At 63.1% G+C, this 22,510-nt stretch overlaps 1 protein-coding gene across 1 annotated transcript; it reads left to right on the top strand.

Moving 5' to 3' along the window:
* Window positions 1-1,851: 1,851 nt before the first annotated feature.
* TCF7L1 (transcription factor 7 like 1) lies at window positions 1,852-17,873 on the top strand (the record flags this gene model as incomplete). Its single annotated transcript, XM_084302412.1, is given in 13 exon segments — window positions 1,852-2,028; window positions 2,030-2,050; window positions 2,133-2,193; window positions 2,970-3,007; window positions 3,009-3,101; window positions 14,489-14,572; window positions 14,727-14,859; window positions 15,086-15,188; window positions 15,395-15,478; window positions 15,918-16,061; window positions 16,155-16,314; window positions 16,524-16,631; window positions 16,817-17,873. Coding segments are annotated over 13 exon segments (1,794 nt in total). The 3' UTR covers window positions 17,405-17,873.
* Window positions 17,874-22,510: the final 4,637 nt, after the last annotated feature.

Genomic DNA, 22,510 nt, shown 5'->3' with positions numbered 1-22,510 from the left:
CCTGCATGGCGGGTGCCGGGGTGGCCGTGGGTGCGAGCACCCATGGGTGCCTCCCCCCCACCGCCCTCGCGCTCAGGCTGCTGGCACCACGGGGGGGAGGGGGACACGGGGGGGACATCCCCGACGCCCCCACCCCAAAACCTGGCAGCAGAAATCACAGCAGGGGCTAAATCCCCCTGGCGGGTCCTGCCTATGGGGTGCTGCCCCCAAACCCTACAGATCTGTGGGGTTCGGGCACATCCCGGGGGGGCTTCCAGCTGCAAGTGGCACCCTAATGAGCTGTTAATTAAAAGCAGGGGCAATCAAACCTCTGGGGGGCTATGGGGGGGGGGCCACCCCGACACCCGGCAGCTGGTCCCTGCGAGCCGCGGGCGGGGGGCTCGGGGTCACCGCCGGTTCGGGGGCACAAAGGGCTTTTCAGCCTTTCCGTGCCATATTTCGGGGGAAGCCACTGAAGGATCTTTGTGGTGTGGCGCCGGGGGGGGTGGGGGGGCGGCTGGGGGCAGGCGGGAGGCTTCGTGCCCCGAAATGGGGTCGGTTTGGCCAAATGGGGTGACCCCGTCCCAGCGGGGTGGCCCTGAGGGATGGGGGCTGAAGTAAAAGGGGTTTGCTGTGGGGTCCTGCCCTGCAGGGTGGTCCTGGAGCTGCACGGGGACCCCGATCCCTGCCCGGGGTGGGGTGGGATGGGAAACCCCCCCCCCGAGCACCCCACTGCCATGGGGACACCCTGGGGGGCGGGGATGTCCTGGTGGGATGGGGACACCCCGGTGGGATGGGGACACTTGGTTAGGATGGGACACAGCAGTGGGATGGGGTCACCTCATGGGGATGGGGACATCCTGGGGGGGACAGGGACACCCCAATAAGATGGGGCAGGGCAGGGACACCCTAAGGGGGAGGGGGGTGCCCAGGTGGGATGGGGGGGACCTAAAGGAGATGGAGAACCCCAGATGGGATGGGGGGGGGACCACGGACAGGATGGGGGGGACCCGGATGAGATGGAGAACCCTGGGTGTGGTGGAGGTCCCCCAAAAGGGGATGGACAATCCTGTATGGGGTGGGGGGACCCCAGATGGGATGGGGGTCCCAAAAAGGGATGGAGAACCCCAGATGGGATGGGGGGGGGACCCTGGATGAGATTGGGGGACCCTGGATGGGATAGGGGGGGGCAGATAAAGTGGAGCTGGGATGGGGGGGGAACCCGGGTGGGCGGGGGGTCCCGAAAGAAGATGGAGAACCCCGGATGGGATGGGGGGTCCCAAAAGGGGATGCAGTCCCCTAAATGGGATGGGGGGGGGGGGCTGGATGGGATGGGGGGGCTCAGATGAATTGGGGCACCCTGGACGGGATGGGGGGGGTCCCGAAAGGAGCCAGAGAACCCCAGATGGGATGGGGGCACCCTGGACGGGATGGGGGGTGTCCCAAAAGGGGACAGAACCCCCAGACCGGAGCGGGGGGGGGGCGGCCCGTTTAGGGATGGGGGCACCCTGCACAGAACGGGGGGGGGGGGTCGCAGCGACCCCGGAGCCCCCCGGGCTGCACCGGGAGAGCCGGGAGCGGGCGGGGGGCACCGAGCCGAGATGGAGCCAACGGGACCGGGACGGCCCGAGGCCGGGGGGCTGCGGGTGGGTGGGGGGGGGGGGGGGGGGGGGGGCGTTGTACCGGGGGGGGGGGGCTCGGGGCGGTGCGAGCTCCGTGCCCTGCCCCGCGGTGTCGGTTTGCAGCCCCCGGCTCCTCCCCGCCCGCCGCCCCGCGCATTCCCCGACCCTCCCGGGCGGCGGCGGCGGCGGCGGCACCGGGACCGGCACCGGGAGCGGCACCGGGGGCAGCACCGGGAGCGGGGGGGCAGCGATGCCGCAGCTGGAACCGACGGGGGGGGACGACCTGGGGGCCCCCGACGAGCTGATCGCTTTCCAGGACGAAGGCGAGGAGCAGGACAAGGGAGCGGGGCGCGGCTCGGCCCACGGCGACCTGGACGAGCTGAAATCGTCGCTGGTCAGCGAGACCGAGAGCCGGGGGGGGGGGCTCCGGGGCCGCTTCGGACGCCGAGGTGAGGCCGGGCACCGGCGGGAGGCCGCGAGACCCCGGCCCGTTCCGCGCCCCTCACCGCGCCCCCCCCCGCTCCCCCGCAGGCGGAGAGGCCCCCCCAGCCCCGGGAAAGTTTCCAGAAGCCGCGGGACGCCCTCGCCGAAGGTAGCGGTGCCCCCCCCCCCCCCCCCCCCCCCCATCCCCGGCGGCTTCGCCACTTCTTTGTTCCCCCCCCCTCCCCGCTCTCTTACCCCTGTGCCTCCCCTCTCGCCCCCCCTCCGCCCCTTCCCCCGGTTGCGCCCCCCTCCCCTCCTCCGTCCACCCCCCCCACCCCCCCGTCCAGGAACCGGTCCCGCCCGGCCCCCGGTCCCCGCCTCCTCCCCCTCCGCCCCCCCCGGAAAAAAAAAAGCAGCCCCGGGGCCGTCCCGTGCAGAGGGACCGGCCCCGGACACCCCCCCCCCCCAAAAAAAAAAAAAAAAACATCCACCGGAGGAACCGGGAGCGCGCCCCCCCCCCCCAGCCCCCCCGCAGCGCTTTCCGGGAGCGAGCGGCGCCGCCCCCCCCGCAGGATCCAGCCCCGGACCCCCCCCCCCAAGCACTCCGGATGGTGCCTCCCCCCCAACCCGGTCCCGGACCCCCCCCAAGGCATCCGGGACCCCCTGGGCAGAACCAGCCTAGGACCCCCCGAAGGGAGTCTGGGACCCCCCCCATGGGACTGGGACCCCCCCCATGGGACTGCCCCCTCCATGGGACTGCCCCCCACCTCAGAGACTGGGACCCCCCCCATAAGACTGGGACCCCCCCCATGGGAGTGGGACCCCCCTATAAGACTGGGACCCCCCCAGACCCCCTTTCTGTGGGGAGCTGGCCTTGAACCCTCCTGGGACCAACCCCAAGCCCCCCCCCCCCCACCTCCTGACCCCCCCTCCTTTTCTCCCCAGTGGTGAGACGGCAGCAAGATGGGGGGTTTTTTAAGGGCCCCCCCCTACCCCGGCTACCCCTTCCTGATGCTCCCCGAGCTGGGCAGCCCCTACCTCTCCAACGGAGCCCTGTCCCCCGGCGGCGCCCGCACCGTAAGTGCCCCCCCCCCTCCGTCCCCACGACCCCCAGTGCCGGGGGGGCCAATTTGGGGCCGCGCGGACGCGATGCTCGAGCCCTGGCCCCGCTGCGGTCAAGGGCCGTGGACTCCGTGCCCCGGCTCGTTTGCGGGAAGGAAGGCGGCGGGGCGGCTCGGCGGGGGCGAAAAAAGAGAAAGAAATGGGGTTTGGTCCCTTTTGGGGTGCTTGGCCCCCTCCAGGAGGGCTGCGCCGCCGCTCTCATGGCAAGTTTGGGGCATTTGGGGGAGTTTCGGGGGAGTTTTGGGTGTTTGGTCGAGTTTTGGGTGTTTGGTCAAGTTTTGGGTGTTTGGTCAAGTTTTTGGTGCTTGGTCAAGTTTTGAGATTTGGTCAAGTTTTGGGGTTTGGGAGACTTTTGTGGTCTGATCAAGTTTTGGGTGTTTGGTTGAGTTTTGGGTGTTTGTCCAAGTTTCGAGTTTTGTCCAAGTTTCGAGTTTTGTCCAAGTTTGGGGTTTGGTCAAGTTTTGGGGTTTGGTCAAGTTTTGGGGTTTTGGTTTACGATTTGGGGGGTTTGGGTGAGTTTTGGGGGTTTGGTTGTGTTGGGGGCTTTGGGTGAGTTTGGGGCCTTAGGGCGACTTTGGGGCACGTTGCGGGACGCCCGCTGGCATGCTCGGCCCCGAAACCTGACCCCGGGCTGCGCCGCCTTTCTCATTGAAAAGGGCTCCCTGCGACTTCCTAAAGCTCTTAATGGGCTGACATTGTCTGGCCCTGCTTTGGCGTTTAGAAAACTGATTAAGCAAATTGAGCGAGCATTAGGGGAGAGCGGGCCCGGCCCCCCTACAGCATCCCCCTGCATCCCAGGCGCCGCCGCTCCCGGAACGCGCCAAGCACCCGAAATCCCAACCCGAAATCCCAACCCGAAATCCCAACCCACCGCACGAGCCCTGGAGGAAGCGGCGTTCCCAGATGGGAAATGCGGACGGAGGGTGGCACAAGTCTCTGCGGTCACTTTTGGGGTTTGAAATCCCCGGGCGGGCTCCTCGCTCGGGGTCCCGTTTTCCGGTTGCGTTGCGTTTCCCATTTGATTCTGGTTTTTTCTGCTTTCCCCCACGGGGCCGCTTTGGAGGGCTGGGGGCGAATCCGTGGGGGCGTGGGGAGGGCAGGGGGGGCCTCGGGGCCGGGGTTGCACAAACCCCCACGTGCTCGGCCGCCGGCTAAAGGTTAGCTTCCCAATTTGTCACTATTGGTATCGCTCCCTTCTGTAGCCGATGCGCCGCTGGCCGCCGTCCCAAATGCCAGCGAGGAATAAGGAACAATTACAAGGGACAGGGCTTGGGTAGGGATCCGTGGAAAATGGCAGCTGAGGCTGCTTCAGCAGAGCCCCGGAGACCCCCAAAACCCCCCGGTGTGGGTGCAGGGGATCGGGGGGGAGCAGAAACATGAAGATTGCCAGGGATTTTGTCCCCGTGTTGCCCTGTGCCCGCGGGCACCGGCTCCGTGCGGATGCATCCACCGCCCACCCTCGGCCCCGGAGACTTCGTGGCAAGCTGCGGCACCCGCGGCAAGGAGGTGGCCACCGAGGGGCCCCAGCTGGGTGCTTTTTGCCCTTTTTCCTTCTTTCCTCCCTTCCCCCGTCGCAGCGAAGGGTGAAGGGATGCGCGGTGCCCGGCCAGCTTGCCGTCCCCACCGCCACCATGCCCATGGAGTCGTGCAAAAAAGCTAAAAAGGAAAAACTCAAAGAAGGGTTTGGGGTGAATCCAGCCAGTCCCTGCACCTGGAGGATGCTTGGGGCAGGGGGATGGGTGCTGGGCACCTGGGGTGCTGTACGTGGACACCGGCACTGCCCAGGGATGACCGGGCAGCAGGAAAACCTCCTGGTGACGTTGGAGATGTGAGCAGGCGAGCCGGCACTCCCACACCTCTCCGCTCCAAATTATTTAGAAATCCGGCAAGGCAACGCCATCGCGTGCCCAAGCTGGGTGACAACGCGCCCGTCCCCACACAAAGAGGGCAGGCAGCGAAGCACCGGGCTGCTCTCGGGGTTTATTCGGGTTGATTCGCTCTGGGATCACGGGGGGCGTTGCTCCCTCCAGTGTCACTTTCTGGCAGCTTCCCAAAAGTGCCCGGTGGCTGAGGGTGGCGTTTTTTTGGCGCAGCGTTGCCAGGCTGCTCTAAGCCGGTGGAGGAATTCAGCAGGTCTGGCGGCGGCGGTGCTCTTTGGGGTGTTTTAGCCCAATTTTCTCTGTAGCTGCGCCGGAGCAATGGGAAGGGGGGATCAGTGGGATACAGGCGTCAAGAGAGCGAAACCTGAGGCTCCCGGAGAGCGTGGGGACCGTAATCACCCCAAATGGGGACCGTGAAGGTGCCCAAGGAGGGGATGGAAAGGAAAAGCTCGGGCCTTGTGCATGGCCATGAACCCAAAGCCTCTGTGCCGGATCCATCCCATTCTTTGAGCATCTTGTAGAGCAGAAATGGGTGAAACCGCTCAACCTCTGGCTGCGAAATGGCCTCGCCGCATCCGGAGCCTCCAAATCGTCCCCGTACACCCTCCTCTTCCTCCGCTGCGGCTCCCGTGGGGAGCGTCCGCATCAGCGAGGGGGAGAAACCTTCCCAAAAGGTCACAGCCACCCCGCAGCCAGCCCCAGAAATTCGAGGTTCAAGGCGAACCTTTAAAAGCCACCCGAGCACCCCGCAGGGTGTGGAAGTTGGGCCGAGGCACCCAAACAGCTTCCCCCATGGGCGCTGCCGCCATGCGCTCGGCGTTAATGCGCATCAGTCCCGAAAATAAATGAGATGTTTCTAAAAAACCTGGGCTTGTTTCGGCTCTTTCCCCGGGCCGCGTTCCTGCGATGAGCTCGCGATACCCGCGCGGGCTGCCGTACAGAGGCATATCTGTCTGCAAAAGAAAATATCTCCTCTTAAACACGCGGGACGCGCCTGCCAAGAAAAATGATTAAAATACAGATCTTGGCACGGGCAGGGCTGCGCCAAACGCCGGCGGCTCCCGACCGGGGCGGGAGGGCTGTGTGCGCGCCGGGGACGGAGCCGCCGCGGTGGTGCTGGATTTTGCTGGTTTTGTGTTGTTTTTTTTGTGTGTGTTTTTTTGCTTTTTCACGGTTTGGGAACCTTCTTCTCCCCGCTGGTTGGTTGGATGGTGCCAGAGCAGCTCGGGTGGGTGCCGCCGCCGAAACGCAGTGGGGACGTCACGGGGAGCCTGGCCTGGAAGATGTTAAGGACAGGGTTTGGGGCGTGTTTTGGGGAACCCTGCCTGGAAGTTGCTAAGGACAGGGCTTGGGGCACGTTTTGGCTTCCCGGTCTCGCCCCGTGCAGCCGCGGGGCCGCTCGCTGGCAGCCAGGCACCCCGGGGCCGCGCCGTGCCTCGGTTTCCCCGCGGGCCGCAGAGGTGCTCCTCGCGCTCAGCCTTTGCACACAATGGCCCCTTTATGTCTGCTCCTTAATTATGCTATTCGGCTAATTACCCTGTGTTTTTTTTTTTTTTTTTTGGCTAAATGAGACCTACAGGAGGTTTCCACTACCCCCCCCCCGCTCCCCGCTTTTCCCTCCGCCCCCCTCCCTCCCTTTTCCAACACGATTCACAAATTAAAGCAATGAAGTAAGTGCTCCAGGCGACTCTCATAAGACCTGGTTTTGTTAAGGGGACTTAACGCGCATTCATCATCTTTCTGGTATTCCGAGCAGCTGCTTTTCATTAGCGTCTCTTCCTTGAAGTCGCGGGCGGTAGCGGGGAAAGAGGAGCCCGAGAGCAGCGCCCGGCGCATCCCGGCCGGAGGAGGATGCTCGCAGCGTGCCCCCTGCCCGCCCCGCGATTTGGGAAAGCAGGAGGCACCCCGGGGGGGAGGAGGAGGAGGAGGAGGAAGGGGCGGAGGTGATGGCGATAGCTGGCTTCGCGGCATGTTTTGGGGTGGTTTTTGTAGTGATGTCAGCCCGGCTGCACGTGAGCGCTGGGAATCCCGAGCGCTGGGAATCCCAAACCAGGAGTCCCATGGGTGCCACCCGCGGGGGCAGAGCCCCCGAGCCCAGCCACAGCATCGCAGGACGCAGAGACGCAGTCTCCAGAGGTTTTAGCCCCGAAAAGTGGGGGATTTGGGGCAGGCTGGGCCACCTTACTGCCACAACCCGGCTCCGAGCAGCTGCTGCCCACCTCCCTGTCTCCTTGCATGGGTTTTTGGTCCCCCTGGGAACTCAGAGCCGGGTTAAACCCCGCTCCCTGGGGCCGGGGGCTCCGGAGCTGGGGGGATTTTTTCACCGGGACAGCCAGAGCCCTTTGCACCGCTCGCGGCCCGCGTAAGCGCGGGATGAATGGAGCCATTCAGCCTGACGGACGGGAGCTGAAAGCTGCAGACAAAAGCCCCGGGGCGGCGGGGAAAAACTTGTTGCCACCACCAGGTTTCGGGAGGGTGGTGGCGGCGGCGGGGAGGGGAAGTGCTGGCGGCCGGGGGTCCCGAACGCGCGGGATGCTCGCCTGTGCCTGTGCCAGGAGCCGGCTGCGTCCCGCTTCCTCCGAGCAGATGCTGCCCGGTGTCCCCGACACGGTGGCATGGACGGGGTCGGTGGCTGGAGATAAGGTCAGCTCAAAGCGCTGCCTCCCAAAGGCTTTTTATTTTTTTTTTTTTTTAAATTTATTTTTCAGCTCCCGGGTTCTTTTCCTGGTCAGCGCAGCCCGGTGTGGTTTGCATTTCCCACTTCTTGCTGTTGTGTTTGGGCTCCGTCGCAGGAACAGTCGCCCATCCTTTTTTGCAGGGCTCACCAAGTCCCCGCACCGCGTTGCTCCCACCCTAAAAGCAGCCTCCCCCCGCCTGGGGTGGCTTTGGCCACCTCGTGTCACCCTGGGAACGCCAGGAGGGGACAGGACACATCCCTGTGGGCACCCCGAGCCCCTCTCTGGGGGCAGTGCTGGGAAAAGGGCTGCACATCGGGCTCTGAGGTCAATAATTGCCCCCAAACCCGTTTAAAGCATCCTCTGGGGGGGGCAAACACCGACGGCCCAGCTCGGGGTTGGATGCTGCACGGGGACCGTGGTGTGAAGGCGGGCAGCAGAGCCGTGTGAGGGGGATTTTCCTTCGCCCCCGCTCAGCCCCTGCTTTGTGGGCTCATCCTCGGGAAAGGTCTCGGCCCCGCGCAGCCGCAGCCAACATCTGGAGGAGCCGCTTCGGCTGGGAGCGAGGCGGGGAGGGGGCGATGATTTACGGCTTGTGTCCCGGGCTGTAAATCCCAGCTGTAATTGGGACCTCTCCCTCCCTAATTGGCTGCAGGAAAGTGAAGCGCCGCGGCTCCCGCGCAGGGGTGCGGGGACGGGCGATGTGCCGTGCGGGGCTGTGGGGCTTTTTTTTTATTTATTTTTCCCTTTCTGGCATCGCTCAGGCTGGAAACAGCCCCGGAGCGAAGGATGCCTGATCCCAGTGCAGCTCCAGCATCTTCCAAGTGTGTTTACCAAGATTTTTTCAGTGTTTCCCAGCGCACTGAGCTTTACAACCTGCAGAACCACCAGAGCCTGGTGTGTCCCACGCAGGACATGCTCAAAATACAAACAAAATGTGGAATTACCGTGCCCTGGGGCCCTTTTCCCTGAGTTTTCTGCATTTTCCCCAAAGCGCAGCTGCAGTGCTAGCTCTGCACGGGGTGAACACGGGTGCTGGGAGCCTGGCGTGGATGCTGATGCCAGCTGATTTTGGGGCATTTAAATGAGATTTACCCCCGTGTGGGACTTGCTAGCTTGGTAGCTTCCCCCATCCCATGATTGCCTTCAAGCGGGATGGTTTTCTTCCTTTTTTGCCCCATTTTTCAGGCACAACAGCTGCAGGCGCCATCCCCACAGCTCTGCTCTGAAACCTCCTTGGCAGCACCCTCCAGGCTTCAGGAGGTTTGGGGCTTTTGCAGCTTTTTGCTTCTTGGGAGAGGCGTTAAGTGAATGAAGGGCAACGAGGCCGCCCTTGGCCTGGTGGCTCTCAGCGCAGAAAACCCCTTTCCCTGGAAAAATCCCTCGTGTGTTGGTGGAGCCAAATTTGGCTGGTTTTAGCCCAGCTGCCCAGCACTGGGAACTGGGAATGTGGTGGGACCAGAGCATCCCGTGGATAAAAACCCAAGTGACAAAGACCCCTAGGGAGATTTGGGGGGGCTCTGTTCAGCACCCTGCGCAAAGCGGCTTGCTGCCTGCTGCTCAGCCCTCTCCTTCTCCTGCAGCGAGGTTTCGGCACGCGTTTTGGGGGAAAAAGGGCTGGAGCGGAGGCGTTTTGGGGGGAGGGCGAGCTGTCAGTTATCCCGCAGCTGTGTAAACAGGCTGGGAGCGAGGAGGGCTTGGGGGCTGCGGCGGGGGCGCGCTCCGGCTCGCCGAGCCCGCCAGCTTTGCGAGCGCCAAGGAATTTGGTGCTGGGAAAAAAGGGGGTGGGGGGAGGCCTCGGGATGGGGCAGGGGTCCCGTGGCTGGGTGGTGTCAGGGGATCCTCTGGTGCTTCTATGGCTCACCCGGGGGCTTTGGGCATGGGGGAGAGGTGGCCGGGTACCGGCATCGCCTGCATCCAGTGGTTCCTGCAGGCTCCTCTCCATGCACGGTTAAAACCCACTGTGGGGTTTTCTGCCCTTGGAGCCTTCAGACAGCTTTCCCCCACAAAAAAAAAAAAAACAAAAAAAAACAAAAAAAACAGCTGAGGGCTGATGTTTGGGCCCCAAACGGACCTTTTCTCTCCCCAAATGAGAGGCTGGTGGCAGCTGAGCCCCATGGAGAGGAGCCCTGGGGTGCATCAGGATGCGGGATGTCAGGACACGATGCCAGGACACGCTGCGCCCAGGATGTGTTAATGGGAAACCCCGAGAGGACGCCGGGACCTGCAGCAGGAGGATGGGAAATCCTGGGAGAAGCGATGCTGGGACGCACAGCACTGGGACACAGAGCACCAGGACGCACAGCACCAGGACGCACAGCACCAGCACACAGAGCACCAGGACACACAGCACCAGGACGCACAGCACCAGGACGCACAGCATTAGGAAGCACCATGCCAGGAAGCTCAGCACCGGGACGCACAGCACCGGGGCACACAGCACCAGGACGCAGCACTGCTGGGATTTGTAACCCCGCCGGGGTTTGCACCACCAGGGTATTGCAGCCCTCGGCCGTGCTGCACTGGGAGCTACAACACCGGGATGCGCAGTGCCAGGACGTGCACCAGCGGGATGTGCAGTGCTGGGACACACAACGCCGGGGTGCAGGACACCACGATGCACTGCACCATCTTCGGGGCTTTTCCCCACTTCCCCCTTTCCAAGGAAAACATCTCACCGGGAAGGAGCCCCGTGTGCGGAAGAGGAGAGGAAATCCGCTCATTAAAGCCCCTAATTGGGCATTAGGGGATCCCGCAGCGTTTGTGCCTCCTCCCCGAGCACGCAGGCGAGCTGCTGCCACCACCACCACACGGCACGGCCCCCCCGGGGCCCCCAGCCCCTGCTCCAGCTGCGGGGGCTCGCCCTCCCCGGGGCGGGGACAGGCAGACAGGAGGGCTCATTGTGGTGCCGCAGCTCCGGCAGGAAAGGGGTTAACCCCCCTGGTTTTAATTGGGGGGGGGGGGGGGTAACGAGGAACCAGAACTTGCTCTAATCTCTCTGGAATGTGACCGATTTTCAACTATTTTCCTCCTTTTTTTTTTTTTTTCATTTTTTTTTTTTAATAGCTCCAAGCTGCCGCTCTCGCGCGGCTCCCGCACGTGGTGGTACAGTGGGAGCCTGTGTCCGCGGCTGGGGCCTGGGGGGGGGGGGGGGGGCTTCATTTTTCCACATTACCACTGAACCGTTCGCCAGCTCCCCCCCTCTTTGTATATTTTGAAAGGGTCCCCCTTCCTCTCCCCTCCCCGGCCTCCTGAAACGGCTTCAAAATGAGAAGCAGCCTTTTATATACGGCCTTTCCCGAGCCGCCGTCCCCCAGCGGCTTCTCCGCTTACAGAATAGACGAGAAAGCCCCCTTTGTGATGGGGGCAGCGGGCAGGGGGTGGCGAGGCGGAGCGAAAGGCGCCCGCCGGGGCCCCCGGGATGCGCGGGGCACCTCCTGCGTCACCCCCGGGGATGTCGGGGCACCTCCTGCGTCACCCCGGCACGGCGGCGGGGCACCTCGCGCCTTGGCCCCGGACACCCCTTGGGTGTCCCCTAGGTGCCCCTGGAGGGGTTGGGTGGGAGGGTGCTCAGGGCAGCCCCTGCGTCACCCTGCACCTGGTTGTGGGGACGTGGGGACGTGTCGTGTGCCACCCTGGCACTGCCATGGGGGTGTCGGGGCACTTCGTGTGTCACCCCAACGTGGTTAGGGGGGCACTGGGGCACCTCATGTGTCACCCAAATGTGTTCGTGGGGATGTTGGGGCACTTTCTGTGTCACCCCAGTATAGTTGTGGAGATGTTGGGGCACCTCATATGTCACCCCAATGTGATTGTGGGGATGCTGGGGCACCTCCTGTGTCACCGGGCTTGGTTGTGGAGGTGTTGGGGCACCTCGTATGTCACCCCAACATGGTTAGGGGGGCACTGGGGGACCTTGTGTGTCACCCCAACATGGTTATGGGGATGTTGGGGCGCTTCGTGTGTCACTCAAATGTGTTTGTAGGGATGCTGGGGCACTTCGTGTGTCACACCGACATGGTTGTGGAGGTGTTGGAGCACCTCATATATCATCCCAGCATGGTTGTGGGGATGTTGAGGCACCTCATTTGTCACCCCAACATGTTCTTGGAGATGTTGGGGCACTTTCTGTGTCACCCCAGTCTGTGGAGATGTTGGAGCACCTCCTGTGTCACTTGGCTTGGTGTGGGGGTGTTGGGGCACCTCGTGTGTCACCCCAGTATGGTTTTGGGGATACCGGAGCACCTCGTGTGTCACCCCAATGCGTTTTGGGGGATGTTGGGGCACCTTGTTTGTCACCCTAGCATGGCTGTGGGGATGTTGTGGCACCTTGTGCATTGCTCTGCCATAGTCACGGGGATACGAGGGCACCTCGTGCGCTGTCCCAGCACAGCCTGGGGACACTCGGGGCACCTCGAGCCTCACCCCGGCACGGCTGCGGGGCCGCGTCCCTAGCTGAAATCCGGCCACGCGACGCTGCGGCTTCGGAGGCGCGCGGCACGGCGGCGCGCGGCTGTTTGGAAGCAGCGCGGAGTTGTACGGCAGCCAGACCCCGGGACTTCCCCGCCGCAGCCCGGCGGCTTTGATCACCGAGATTTGGAGGGCGCATCAAAGCCAGCGCTTCAGGAAACGGCTCCTACTGTACTGGCGGCGCAGGGTGTACCGCGGGTCACGGCGCGAGCCCGCGCCGGCCACGGGGCCGCCCGCATACCAAGCGTGCTCCGCGCGCGCACGGCGCCCCGGCCGCCTCCGCCGGCGGCCTTTTTAGGAGCGGATCTGGTTACGGCTCCCAGCGCCGGCGGCCCCGGCTCTCCGCTGTCGCAGCCCAGTGGGGAAAATCCCACAGCCCCAAATCTCCCCAGGGAGAGTGCGTGGAGGCTTTGGGACCAGGGAAGGCTGCTCCCGGAGCATCCCCGCGGCACCACGCGGCGCTGGCTCCAGGTGTTGAAGCAAAGCACGGGCAGGTTTTGGGGGGATCCCCTGTGCCAGCAGTTGTGGGAATGGTCAGACCCTGGGAAATCCTCGCTTTGGGCTTTTCTGGGGCTGTGCAGCAGCTGCTGGTATTTCATGCGTCTTTTTGGGGTCTGGGGAGAGGCTTGGCAGCAAAACCCCAATGGTTCCATCCAAAATCCAGTGATAAATGGTAAATCGATGCCTTGGGTACTTCCTTTCTTGCTTTAGCCTTCCCTGGGTGACTCCCTGCCGTGCCAGCGGGATTTTCACTGTGGCTGTGGGATCCCAGCAGGCAGTGCCGGTGCTGCCAGGGCACTGGCAGGACCAGGGCACACAGGGGGGTGCTGGGGGGTGCTGGGGATGGGGGGGGTGGAGATGGAGGGGAGGAATGCAGGGAATGGGGGTACTGGAAATAGGGGGGTACTGGGGATGGGCAGGTAATGGGGTTGGAGGGGGGGGCTCTGGAGATGGGGGGGTACTGGGGATGGGGGTACTGGAAATAGGGGGGTACTGGGAATGGAGGGGGGGAATGGAGATGGGGGTACTGGGGATGGGGGGGTACTGGGGATGGGGGGGGTACTGGGAAAGGAGGGGTACTGGGATGGTGAGGGATGCTTGGGATGGGGAGGTACTGGAGATGTGGGGGGTACTGGGGATGGATGGGGGGGATACTGGGGATGGGGAGGTACTGGGATGGGGGGTTCTGGGCATGGGGGGGTACAGGGATGAGGTTTCCTGTGGAAGGGGGGGTACTGGCATGTGGGTTACTGGGGATGGGGGCTACTGGGGATGGGGGGGGTACTGGAAATAGGGGTTACTGGGATGGCGGGGGATGCTGGGGATGTGGGAGGGGAGCAGGAAGCGGTACTGGAGGTGCAGGGCGATGCAGGAGGGAAGGGCAGGCAGGATGCAGGGGGAGATGCAGGAGGGGCTGGGGCATGCGGGGGGATGCTGCAGGCTGGGGCGAGGCAGGAGGCGATGCCTGGGGGGGCACGTGGAGCACCTTGGGGGGCTGCGGGAGGCGATGCAGGCGGGGATGCATCTATCCAGAGGCGGAAGAGTTAACGCTCCCCGCAGCTCCTGGCTCCGAGCTGGGCTTTCCTTCCAGCTGCTTCGGATCAGGAAGGTTTGTACGGTGGGGAAATTCCTGCGCGCAGCTGCGGCCCGTCCCGGCCGCATTCCCCAGCCCTGGCATCTCGCGGGACGTGCCTCCCTGCAGCCGGCTGCCGGGAAATGCCTTCACCCCCCTCCCCAGCCGCCGAAAAACGCAGCACAATGCACCTTTCTTTTGGGGGGCCGCTTAGGTCCCGTGCCGGGAACGGAGCGGGGCAAAACGCTCGTCCCGCAGCCAGGTTTACGGGCGGGCAGGGGGCAGCCAAAACACGCCGCCGTGCTCACTGCCCCGCCAGCCCTTGTGGCGGTTCTGTGCCTTTTCCCTCGTGATTTGGGGCTGGATAGGAAGGGAAAGGGAAGACGTGAGGATTTGAGGAAGGGAGGATGCGAGGGAGCGAGGCTGGGTGCCGGCTCGGTGCGCCAGATGCAGCCACACGCAGCCCCCGTGCCCTCGGTGCGCCCGCGGGGCGGTGGCGGCTCACACCAGCAGCGCTGCACCTTTGGCCCCAAAATCCGCTTTTGGGGTCGGGTGGAAGGGATCCAGGGCTCCACTATTAATAACAGGGCTCCGCACTATTTACAGGGGCTGAAACAGCCCCAGGCACCCCCACACCGCCATCGCCACCGCCCCGCGGTGTCCCCCTGGGTCGGGGTGACCCCGGCTGAGGGCTGGGGGGTGTTTCGGGGCTGGGGGGCGGCGTGACCCCCGGCTCTCTTGCAGTACCTGCAGATGAAGTGGCCGCTGCTGGACGTGCCGGCCGGTGCCACGCTCAAGGACAGCCGCTCGCCGTCGCCCGCGCACTTGGTAAGAGCGGCCCCGCGCCACCACGCGGGTCCCCGGGGAGAGCCGCGCTCCAAAGCTGGGCACGATGCTGGTCTGGTGCCTGCAGGTGTTTTTTTTTGGGGGGGGGATTTTTCGGTTTTCTCCCTCCCACGTGCTCCCCCTCGCTGCCCCGCAGTCCAACAAGGTCCCGGTGGTGCAGCACGCCCACCACATGCACCCGCTGACGCCGCTCATCACCTACAGCAACGACCACTTCTCGCCGGGCTCGCCGCCCGGCCACCTCTCGCCCGAGATCGACCCAAAGACGGGTGAGGAAAAAGGGGGGTGGGTGGGTGCTGGGGGGGGAGAGGGGTGCTGGGAGGGAGGTGGGCACAGGGGGGTGGGTGCTGGAAGGGAGATGGGTGCAGGGAGATGGGTGCTGGGATGGAGACGGGTGTAGGGAGGGAGGTGGGTGCAGGGAGGGTCATGGGGTGCCCGGCACCGCCGTGCCCCTGTTCTAACGCTGCTTCCCCTTGCCCCCCGCTGCCACCGCAGGAATCCCGCGGCCGCCCCACCCGCCCGAGCTGCCCCCCTATTACCCGCTGTCGCCAGGAGCCGTGGGCCAGATCCCGCACCCGCTGGGCTGGCTCGTGCCGCAGTAAGGATGGGCTCAGCCCCGCGTCCTCTCCTTCCCGCGTGAACCTCTGCAGTCTCGGGGCTTGGGAACGGGGGCTCCTTCCTGCTGGGAGTCGCAAATTGTGAATTTTGGGGACCAAGATCGGCTGGGGCTGGGCTGAGGGTCCCCGGGGCTGGGGGAAGGACGCTTATTCCTGCTTCTGTCTGCTCAAGCTCGTGTGTTTGCAGGCAGGGACAGCCCGTGTACTCCATCCCCCCCGGTGGCTTTCGGCACCCCTACCCAGCCCTCGCCATGAACGCCTCCATGTCCAGGTGGGTCCCCGTGTCCAGGTGGGTCTCCACGTCCAGGTGGCTCTCAGCAGGGACAAGGGACCCCCCTTGGGTGTCCCCAAGCTGGTGCAGGGTTTTGGACACTTCTTGATGACGATGTGGGACTCGGGCCCGCAGCAGCACTGGCCGTGGGTCCTTGCTGACCTCCACGTGGATACAGCCTGGTCCCAGGAGGCTGCGGTGGCCTCCTTGGCCAGAAATACCTGGGGATGCTCCCCGTGGGTGAAGAGTGGTGTCCCCCCGGGCTGGGATACCACGCTGCCAACACGGGCGGGCTCTCACGTGAAAGCAGCCCCCAGGCAGGTTGGGGCTGGTGTTCCCATAACCTCCTCCTGAGGTTCTCCTGAGGGAGGATTTGGGGTGGAACCGGGTTTTTGGCACCCGTGGGGAGCTGACGGGGCTCCCGCTCCCCCCGCTGCAGCCTGATGTCCAGCCGCTTCTCCCCGCACATGGTCCCGCCGCCCGCCCACGGGCTGCACCCCTCGGGCATCCCGCACCCCACCATCGTCTCGCCCATCGTGAAGCAGGAACCTGCCCAGCCCAGCGCCAGCCCCAGCGGCAGCTCGTGAGTGGGGACGGGAAGGGGTGGCCCCGGGGACGGGGACGGGGACGGGGTCACGTCCACTCCGATCCTGACCCCCTGCCCCGCTCGCCGCAGGAAATCCCCGGTCACTGTGAAGAAGGAGGAGGAGAAGAAGCCCCACATCAAGAAGCCGCTCAACGCGTTCATGTTGTACATGAAGGAGATGAGGGCCAAGGTGGTGGCCGAGTGCACGCTGAAGGAGAGCGCGGCCATCAACCAGATCCTGGGCAGACGGGTACGGCCTCTCCTTCCCTGAGCCACACCACCTCCCTCAACGCCTCGGTGCCTCATCCTGGGGCACCACCGGCCCTTGGCAGGGGTCCTGGGGAGGTGGTGGGGACCCCAATGGCCACGAGATGGCTGGGGCGAGCGTGGCCGCGTGTCCTCGGGGCTGGCTGCACGGCCCCGGGGTTCACACCGTGCTTTTTTCCTCCCTCCCCGCAGTGGCACTCGCTGTCGCGGGAGGAGCAGGCGAAGTACTACGAGCTGGCGCGGAAGGAGCGGCAGCTGCACTCGCAGCTCTACCCGACGTGGTCCGCGCGGGACAACTACGTAAGTGCGGCCCCCGGCTTCATGGCTGGGGGTGCCGGGGGTGGCAGCAATGGTGCCGAGTCACCGGGGCTGCTCCGTGGCACCGCCAGCCTCGTTTCTCCTCGGGGTCTCGTCCCACATCAGACATGGAAGCACCCCCTCTCCGGCTGCGGAAAGCCACACTGGGGCTTTATAATACTTTTCAGGGCAAGAAAAAGAAGAGGAAGCGAGAAAAGCTGGCCCAGCAGCAAAGCCACGAGGCGGAGAGTGAGTACCCCCCGGGCGGCCAGAGCCGCGGCGTCCGACCTGCCGGTGGCTCACGGCCTCCTCCGTCACCCGCAGGCGCGCTGGCCTCCAAGAGCAAGAAGCCGTGCGTGCAGTACCTGCCGGCCGAGAAGCCCTGCGACAGCCCTGCCTCGTCCCACGGCAGCATGCTGGATTCGCCCGCCACGCCGTCGGCTGCCCTGGCCTCCCCGGCCGCCCCGGCTGCCACCCACTCGGAACAGGCTCAGCCGCTCTCGCTCACCACCAAGCCGGAGGCCAGGGCTCAGCTCGCCTTCCTCTCGGGCAAAGCCGCCTCTTCTTCCTCCTCCTCCTCCTCCTCTTCTTCCTCCTCCTCCTCCTCCTCGAGCCTCGGCAGCCCGCCCTCGCTCCTCTCCAGACCCATCCCCTTCACCTCGGTGCCCTCCACGGCTCTCCTCTCCTCGCCTCCGTCCTTCGCGCCGTCCCCGCAGGCTGCCCTGGCCGTGCTGCAGACGCAGCCCCTCTCCCTGGTCACCAAACCGGCTGACTAAGGGAGGGGGCTCGCCCCCCGCCCGGCCCGTCCGCCCCCTCCCTGCTGTACGTTGCAGAAGCCACAATCAAGATTCAAATGCAGCCAAACCATTATTGGTCAATATTTGACCCTTTTCTGAACTCTTTTTTTTTTGTTGTAAGCAGTCTCTGGAGGAAGGTGCTTTTCTGCTCAGAGCTGCTGTCGGCAGTCGACCTAAAGACCGTTTTTATTAAAAAAAGGAAAAAAAAGGAAAAAAAAAAAGTTTTTTTTTTTTAAAAAAAGAAAGACCCTACTCAAGGTGCCGACGATGGAAATACGCCGAACGCGGCGCTCGGTCCCGGGGGCAGAAGCGAAACGCCGGGCACTGACCCGGTGCCTCCGGCTGCTCCCAGCCCTCCCGTCCCGCAGCTCCTGCCCCGCTCCGTGCCGCGGTGGTGCCGCGGTGGGCAGGATCCGGGGCTGAGCCCCCCGTGTGTGCGTGCGGGGGGGTTCCCCTTGAATCCCTGTTGTTTTTCACAAAAGGAAATAAAACTACAGCTGCAACTTGCTGCGTGCGCGTGGTCAGTGGGGGAGGCGCTCGCTCCCTGCCCCTCTCCACCTTCGCCCTGCTGGCGCTCGAGCATCGCCGTGCCCCAGGAACCAGCTCGGGACACGGCGCCGGCAGGGCTGGCCACGGGGCCAAGCGTGGCCCCAAGCCCAAAAGCAGCACCCCAAAACATCAGCAGGCAGGTTTTGGGGTGTTCGCCACAAACCCGTGATGGAGCAAGCTGGCAGCATGCAGCTTGGGAGAGATGTGGGCAGCAGGACGTGGGGCACCAGGTAAATCAGATTAAATCAGTTTTTGGGGTGCCTGGGAAGCTGAGCTGGCTGCTGGCCGTGTGTACTGTATGGCCAGGAGCTGTGGGGTGCCCTGCGCCTGATTCCTCCCAGCCAGGAATGAAAACCCATCAGGATGAACATGGGACGCAGCTCGAAATCAGCCTGGGCTGATCCAATGAATTTTCAACCCATCTCGAGTTCTTGGGCAGTTCAGCATCTGAGCTAATCAAGCTACTCTGTCTCGTTGTCTTTTTAATGGGAATAAAATCTATCTCAAAGTTTTCCTGCTCAAAGTCACGACTCTGCTTTCTGTTGAAGATCTGATTCTGAGCAGTGTCTGCCCAAAGGTGACTCGTGGTGCTTACAGTCCGGTTTTGTTCCCCTCTTTGAATTTTTTGGCCGATTTCCATTTCCCGGGGCCCATTCCACCTCCACCAGCTGCGTTCTGGGGACCGCAGTGTCCTCCACGGCACCAGCTCTCAGCTCGGTGGGCGCTTCCCACCGCGGCACCGAATGGTTGGGGTTTTGGGGGACCTCTGGGGGCCGCCTGGTCCTTGCCCCCTGCCCACACAGGTTGCCCAGGAGGCTTTTGATGGTTTTGGTGGAATAAACACTGCCGTAGCCTCTCGTTGTGACATTTCTCTTCTTTCCAGTGCTGAGCCATCCGGGATGCCGCAGAGGAAGCGTCTGCAGCCAGCTGGAGCAGCAGGGGACACCCACCTGCGGGTGAAAGGAAAGGGGACTGTCCTCGTGTGCCTGGTCCTCAAGGAAAAGGACGACAGCCCGCCTTTGCCAGATGTCGTGCAGGATGGGTGCGCGCCCTGGGATGGTGCTGGCAGCTGTGGCCCCAAAAGATGCCAGCTGGATTTGTGAGTTCCTGTGCACGGATTGCGGCTGGGCAGGACTACCAGAGCTGCGGCTGATGGATGCCCTCAGCTACGGGAGCAGACAAGAAAACAGGACGGGGCCACTCTGGAGCCCTTGCACGAACACCGGGGATGGGTCTGGGGCAAACGTCACCTCCTGTGGCCGTGTGGCAGCTCCAGATGAGTCCTGCGAACACTGAGAGCAGGAGCACAGCTCCTCGCGTCCAGCTGAGGATCATCTTCAGCGACAGCTTAAATCTGCAGCCAGCCCCAGCTCAGAGCTGGCTGGAAGCTTCCCAGATCACTGCTCTAAGGGGGCCCGGCTCGCCGGGAGCCTCAAGCAGTGAGAGGAGCCTGCAGCAACCCCAGTTCCTGCTCACCAGCTCCTGGTGGCCACCACCGAAGCCTCCAAGCGCGAGGAGGTGCCAGGAGCATCTCCGTTCACCCTCGCACCCAAGACAGCCCCGGACTCGGGAGGCATTTCCATTCCATGTGAAAAATTGTTTAAACACTTCGCTTTCGAAGAACAAACTCGGAAATGGGCTCGGGCACCATGCCTCCGCAGCAGCACCCCGGAGGACCGGCCACGACGCTTTAATTGATGGCATCCTGATAGCGTGTCGTGCGGCCGTGCGAGCTCCAGAACTGAGGGGATTAGGGTGTCGCCGAAAACGTGCGGGGCCATAATTTGAAAAGAGGCAAAACGGGGCTTTTTTTAGAAAGGCCGTTCCAAAAAACTGGTTTTCTGCAAGGAACGTCTGGATCGCATGCGGCCTCGCTCTCCCCAACACCGGGAGCAGGCTGCAGACAAACAACTTCTTGAATTAGATTTCATGGGAAATTAAAGGCATGAAGAGACCTGTCACAAGAATTAAAGTCTGAACCGGAGCCAGACAGCTTCAAACAGATGTTGGTCTTCAGCAGGAGAATATTTCTTTGTTTTACTCGGCATTTTCCCATACAGAAAAGGAACATCTGTTCCGATGCTTTCGCCGTGCTCCTGAGCTGGGCTGGGCTGGGATTAGCCCTGCTGGAAGAGGAGCAAGTGGCCGCTGCGGCCCAGGAGAGCCCTCGTGGCTCTGCTCCTCCCGCAGACGAGGGGGAGACGAGGAGGAGACCGGTTACGCTCTGCTCGGGCTCCGACGAGCACGCTGAAGCAGCCCCTCCTGTTTAAACCTCTCCTGTTTAAACCTCTCCTGTTAAACCTCTCCTGGTTTAACCGGGCTGCTCGGGGGATCCGCACGTTCGTCACGCTTGAAGCGATGGGGCTGGGTGAAAAACGTGAGATAAAACGCACAGAAAAATGCCAAAGGTTTTTCGTCCTCTTGGAGGCGCTTCAAATGAGAGGAATTCTGGGTTTCGGCTGTGGCAGGAAGGGCGGCGTGTTTCAGTTTGTGCTGCTGTGGCAAAGGGGCCTGTAGCCCCCCTCCTCTTTTCGGGACAACTTTTGGGCTGCATTTCTGCCGATGCCCAACGCGTCCTCCGAGCTGGGAGCCGAGATCCAGCTGGGCACAGGGGCCGGGCAGCGCTCCCGCTCTATTTCCCCCTTAAGAGAATTCACTCACTGAACTTGTGACAAAAACAAAACAAAACCCAAGGTTGGGGCCAAAGATTCCTGAGTTTGTTCCCTTTGTTACCCTGAAAACACAAGGCATCCACCCCTTTGCAGGCTGCTTTTTAATCACACATCCCAACTGCATCCGATAACCGCGTCCCTGTGTTGGTGACCCTGCTGCTGTCCCCGTTTTGGCTCCAGATGCCACCGGGCGCTGGACGAGGGCAGCGCGTCCCTCCCATCCCCTCGCCACCAGGGTGACGTTTTTCCCTGGGCTCGCTGCAGCCATTGTGTCGTCCTGCTGGGAGCTGGCGAACGCCTCGTGGAGAGCTCGGCAGCAAACTTCTCGGAGAGCTCTGGTGAGCGCGCGGGGAGCATCTGGGAGCCAGCTTGGTGCTTTCCCCGCTTTCTTTTTATTTATTTATTTATTTTATTTTGGGAAGCGGGGTTGCTTCTGTCACCTCCGCCCGCTTGCCTAATTGCAGCCATCTTGATCCAACGGCCCCCAGCCCCCTCTCCCGACGCAGCTCTGGCTATTCACTAATTGAAATGCCTAATGAGGTCCCAGGGGTCTCCTGCAGAGATGGAGCTAATTAGGGGCTCCGCCGCGAACCCGGCGAGCAGCAGCAAACGAGGCAAAGGCTTCCTCGAGCCCGCTCCTCGCGAGGGGCCGGGGGGGGCACACCAGATGTCCCATTTCCCCGCTCCGCACCGGGGCAAGGCCGGCGCTTCGCGGGCTCCGGGCTCCTGCCAAAGCAGCTGGTGCAGAGGCGGTGGCTACACTTAATACATTTTAATTAGCATCGTTAAATTCTTCCATTTGCTAATTGTTTCTCCTTTCGGTCCTTTATCCTGACCGGATCAGCCCTCAGGGGAGGGGGCGCGGACACTTGTGGCAAGGTGAGGGCTTTGTCAGCGCGGAGCACCGTGATGTCGCGGGGCCTGGGGACTGCTCGGTGCCCAAGGGCAGGACAGATCCATGCGTCCTGGCGGCTCTCGGCCTCTTGGCTCTTCCCTGGAAAGTGGGAAGCAGCTCTGGGAAGCAGCTGGGTGGGACCCGACGGGAATTTCCTCCTCCTGCTTTGCAGCGGATGGCGATAGCGGCCCTCAGCCCTCCTCTTCCTCGCTGCGCGGGGCCGGGCACGCTCGCCGTCCTTTTCATCGAGTTTTATTCAAGAAAAGGGTCGGAGAAAAGCGAGCCCGGTGCGAGCCACCCGGCGCTGCGCTGATGTCAGCCCCGCGCTCGGTATTTGGGCAGAACTCAGCTCCCAGATGCATTGTTGTAAATCCAGAGGAACTTGGCCTCGGTTCAGTTACTCTTGACTTCCAGGGGTGTGAGTGAAAGCCGAATTGGCTGGGCATGCGAAATAGCCTCGCTTGTCTGTTTTAAATCTCAACAAAAGCATTGGGCCAACTGTTCTTCTGTCTCCTTAGAAAGGCAGGCATGGGCAGAACCGAGCCGTTAGGATTATTGGAATGCATTGAATTGAATAGCGGGCTGAAAACAAAAAAAAAGAAAAAGAAAGAAAGAAAAATCAACCACATAATCCATCATGCTCTGAGGCCAAGTCGGGATTATTCCCCAAAGCATTAGCGCTGCGCAGGACTCGCTCCCTTCGCGTGTTGGATGCTGCTGCGTTGTTTTTCTGCATTTCAGCGTTAAACAGGGGAGGCTAACGAATTTGTGGCGTCCTTGCAGTTCCTTCTGGAGACTTCTCGCTGGGCCTCGAAGGTTTGGCAGCGCTCAGCGCCGCAGGAGGGTGCCTGACGGATGAGGTGGCTCCGGGGACACCGAGCGGACACCGGGAAGCGCGTGTGGCCTGGCGCAGTCAGACGGCTGAGGGCTCTGCTGGGCAAATCCGCTGGTCCGAAGGGAAAGGAGCGA

Source organism: Netta rufina (assembly GCF_964035555.1).
Source record: "Netta rufina genome assembly, chromosome: 27".
Lineage (NCBI taxonomy): Eukaryota > Metazoa > Chordata > Aves > Anseriformes > Anatidae > Netta > Netta rufina.
The sequence above is the reverse complement of the archived record's forward strand: the minus strand, read 5'-3'. Positions and strand labels throughout refer to the sequence as shown.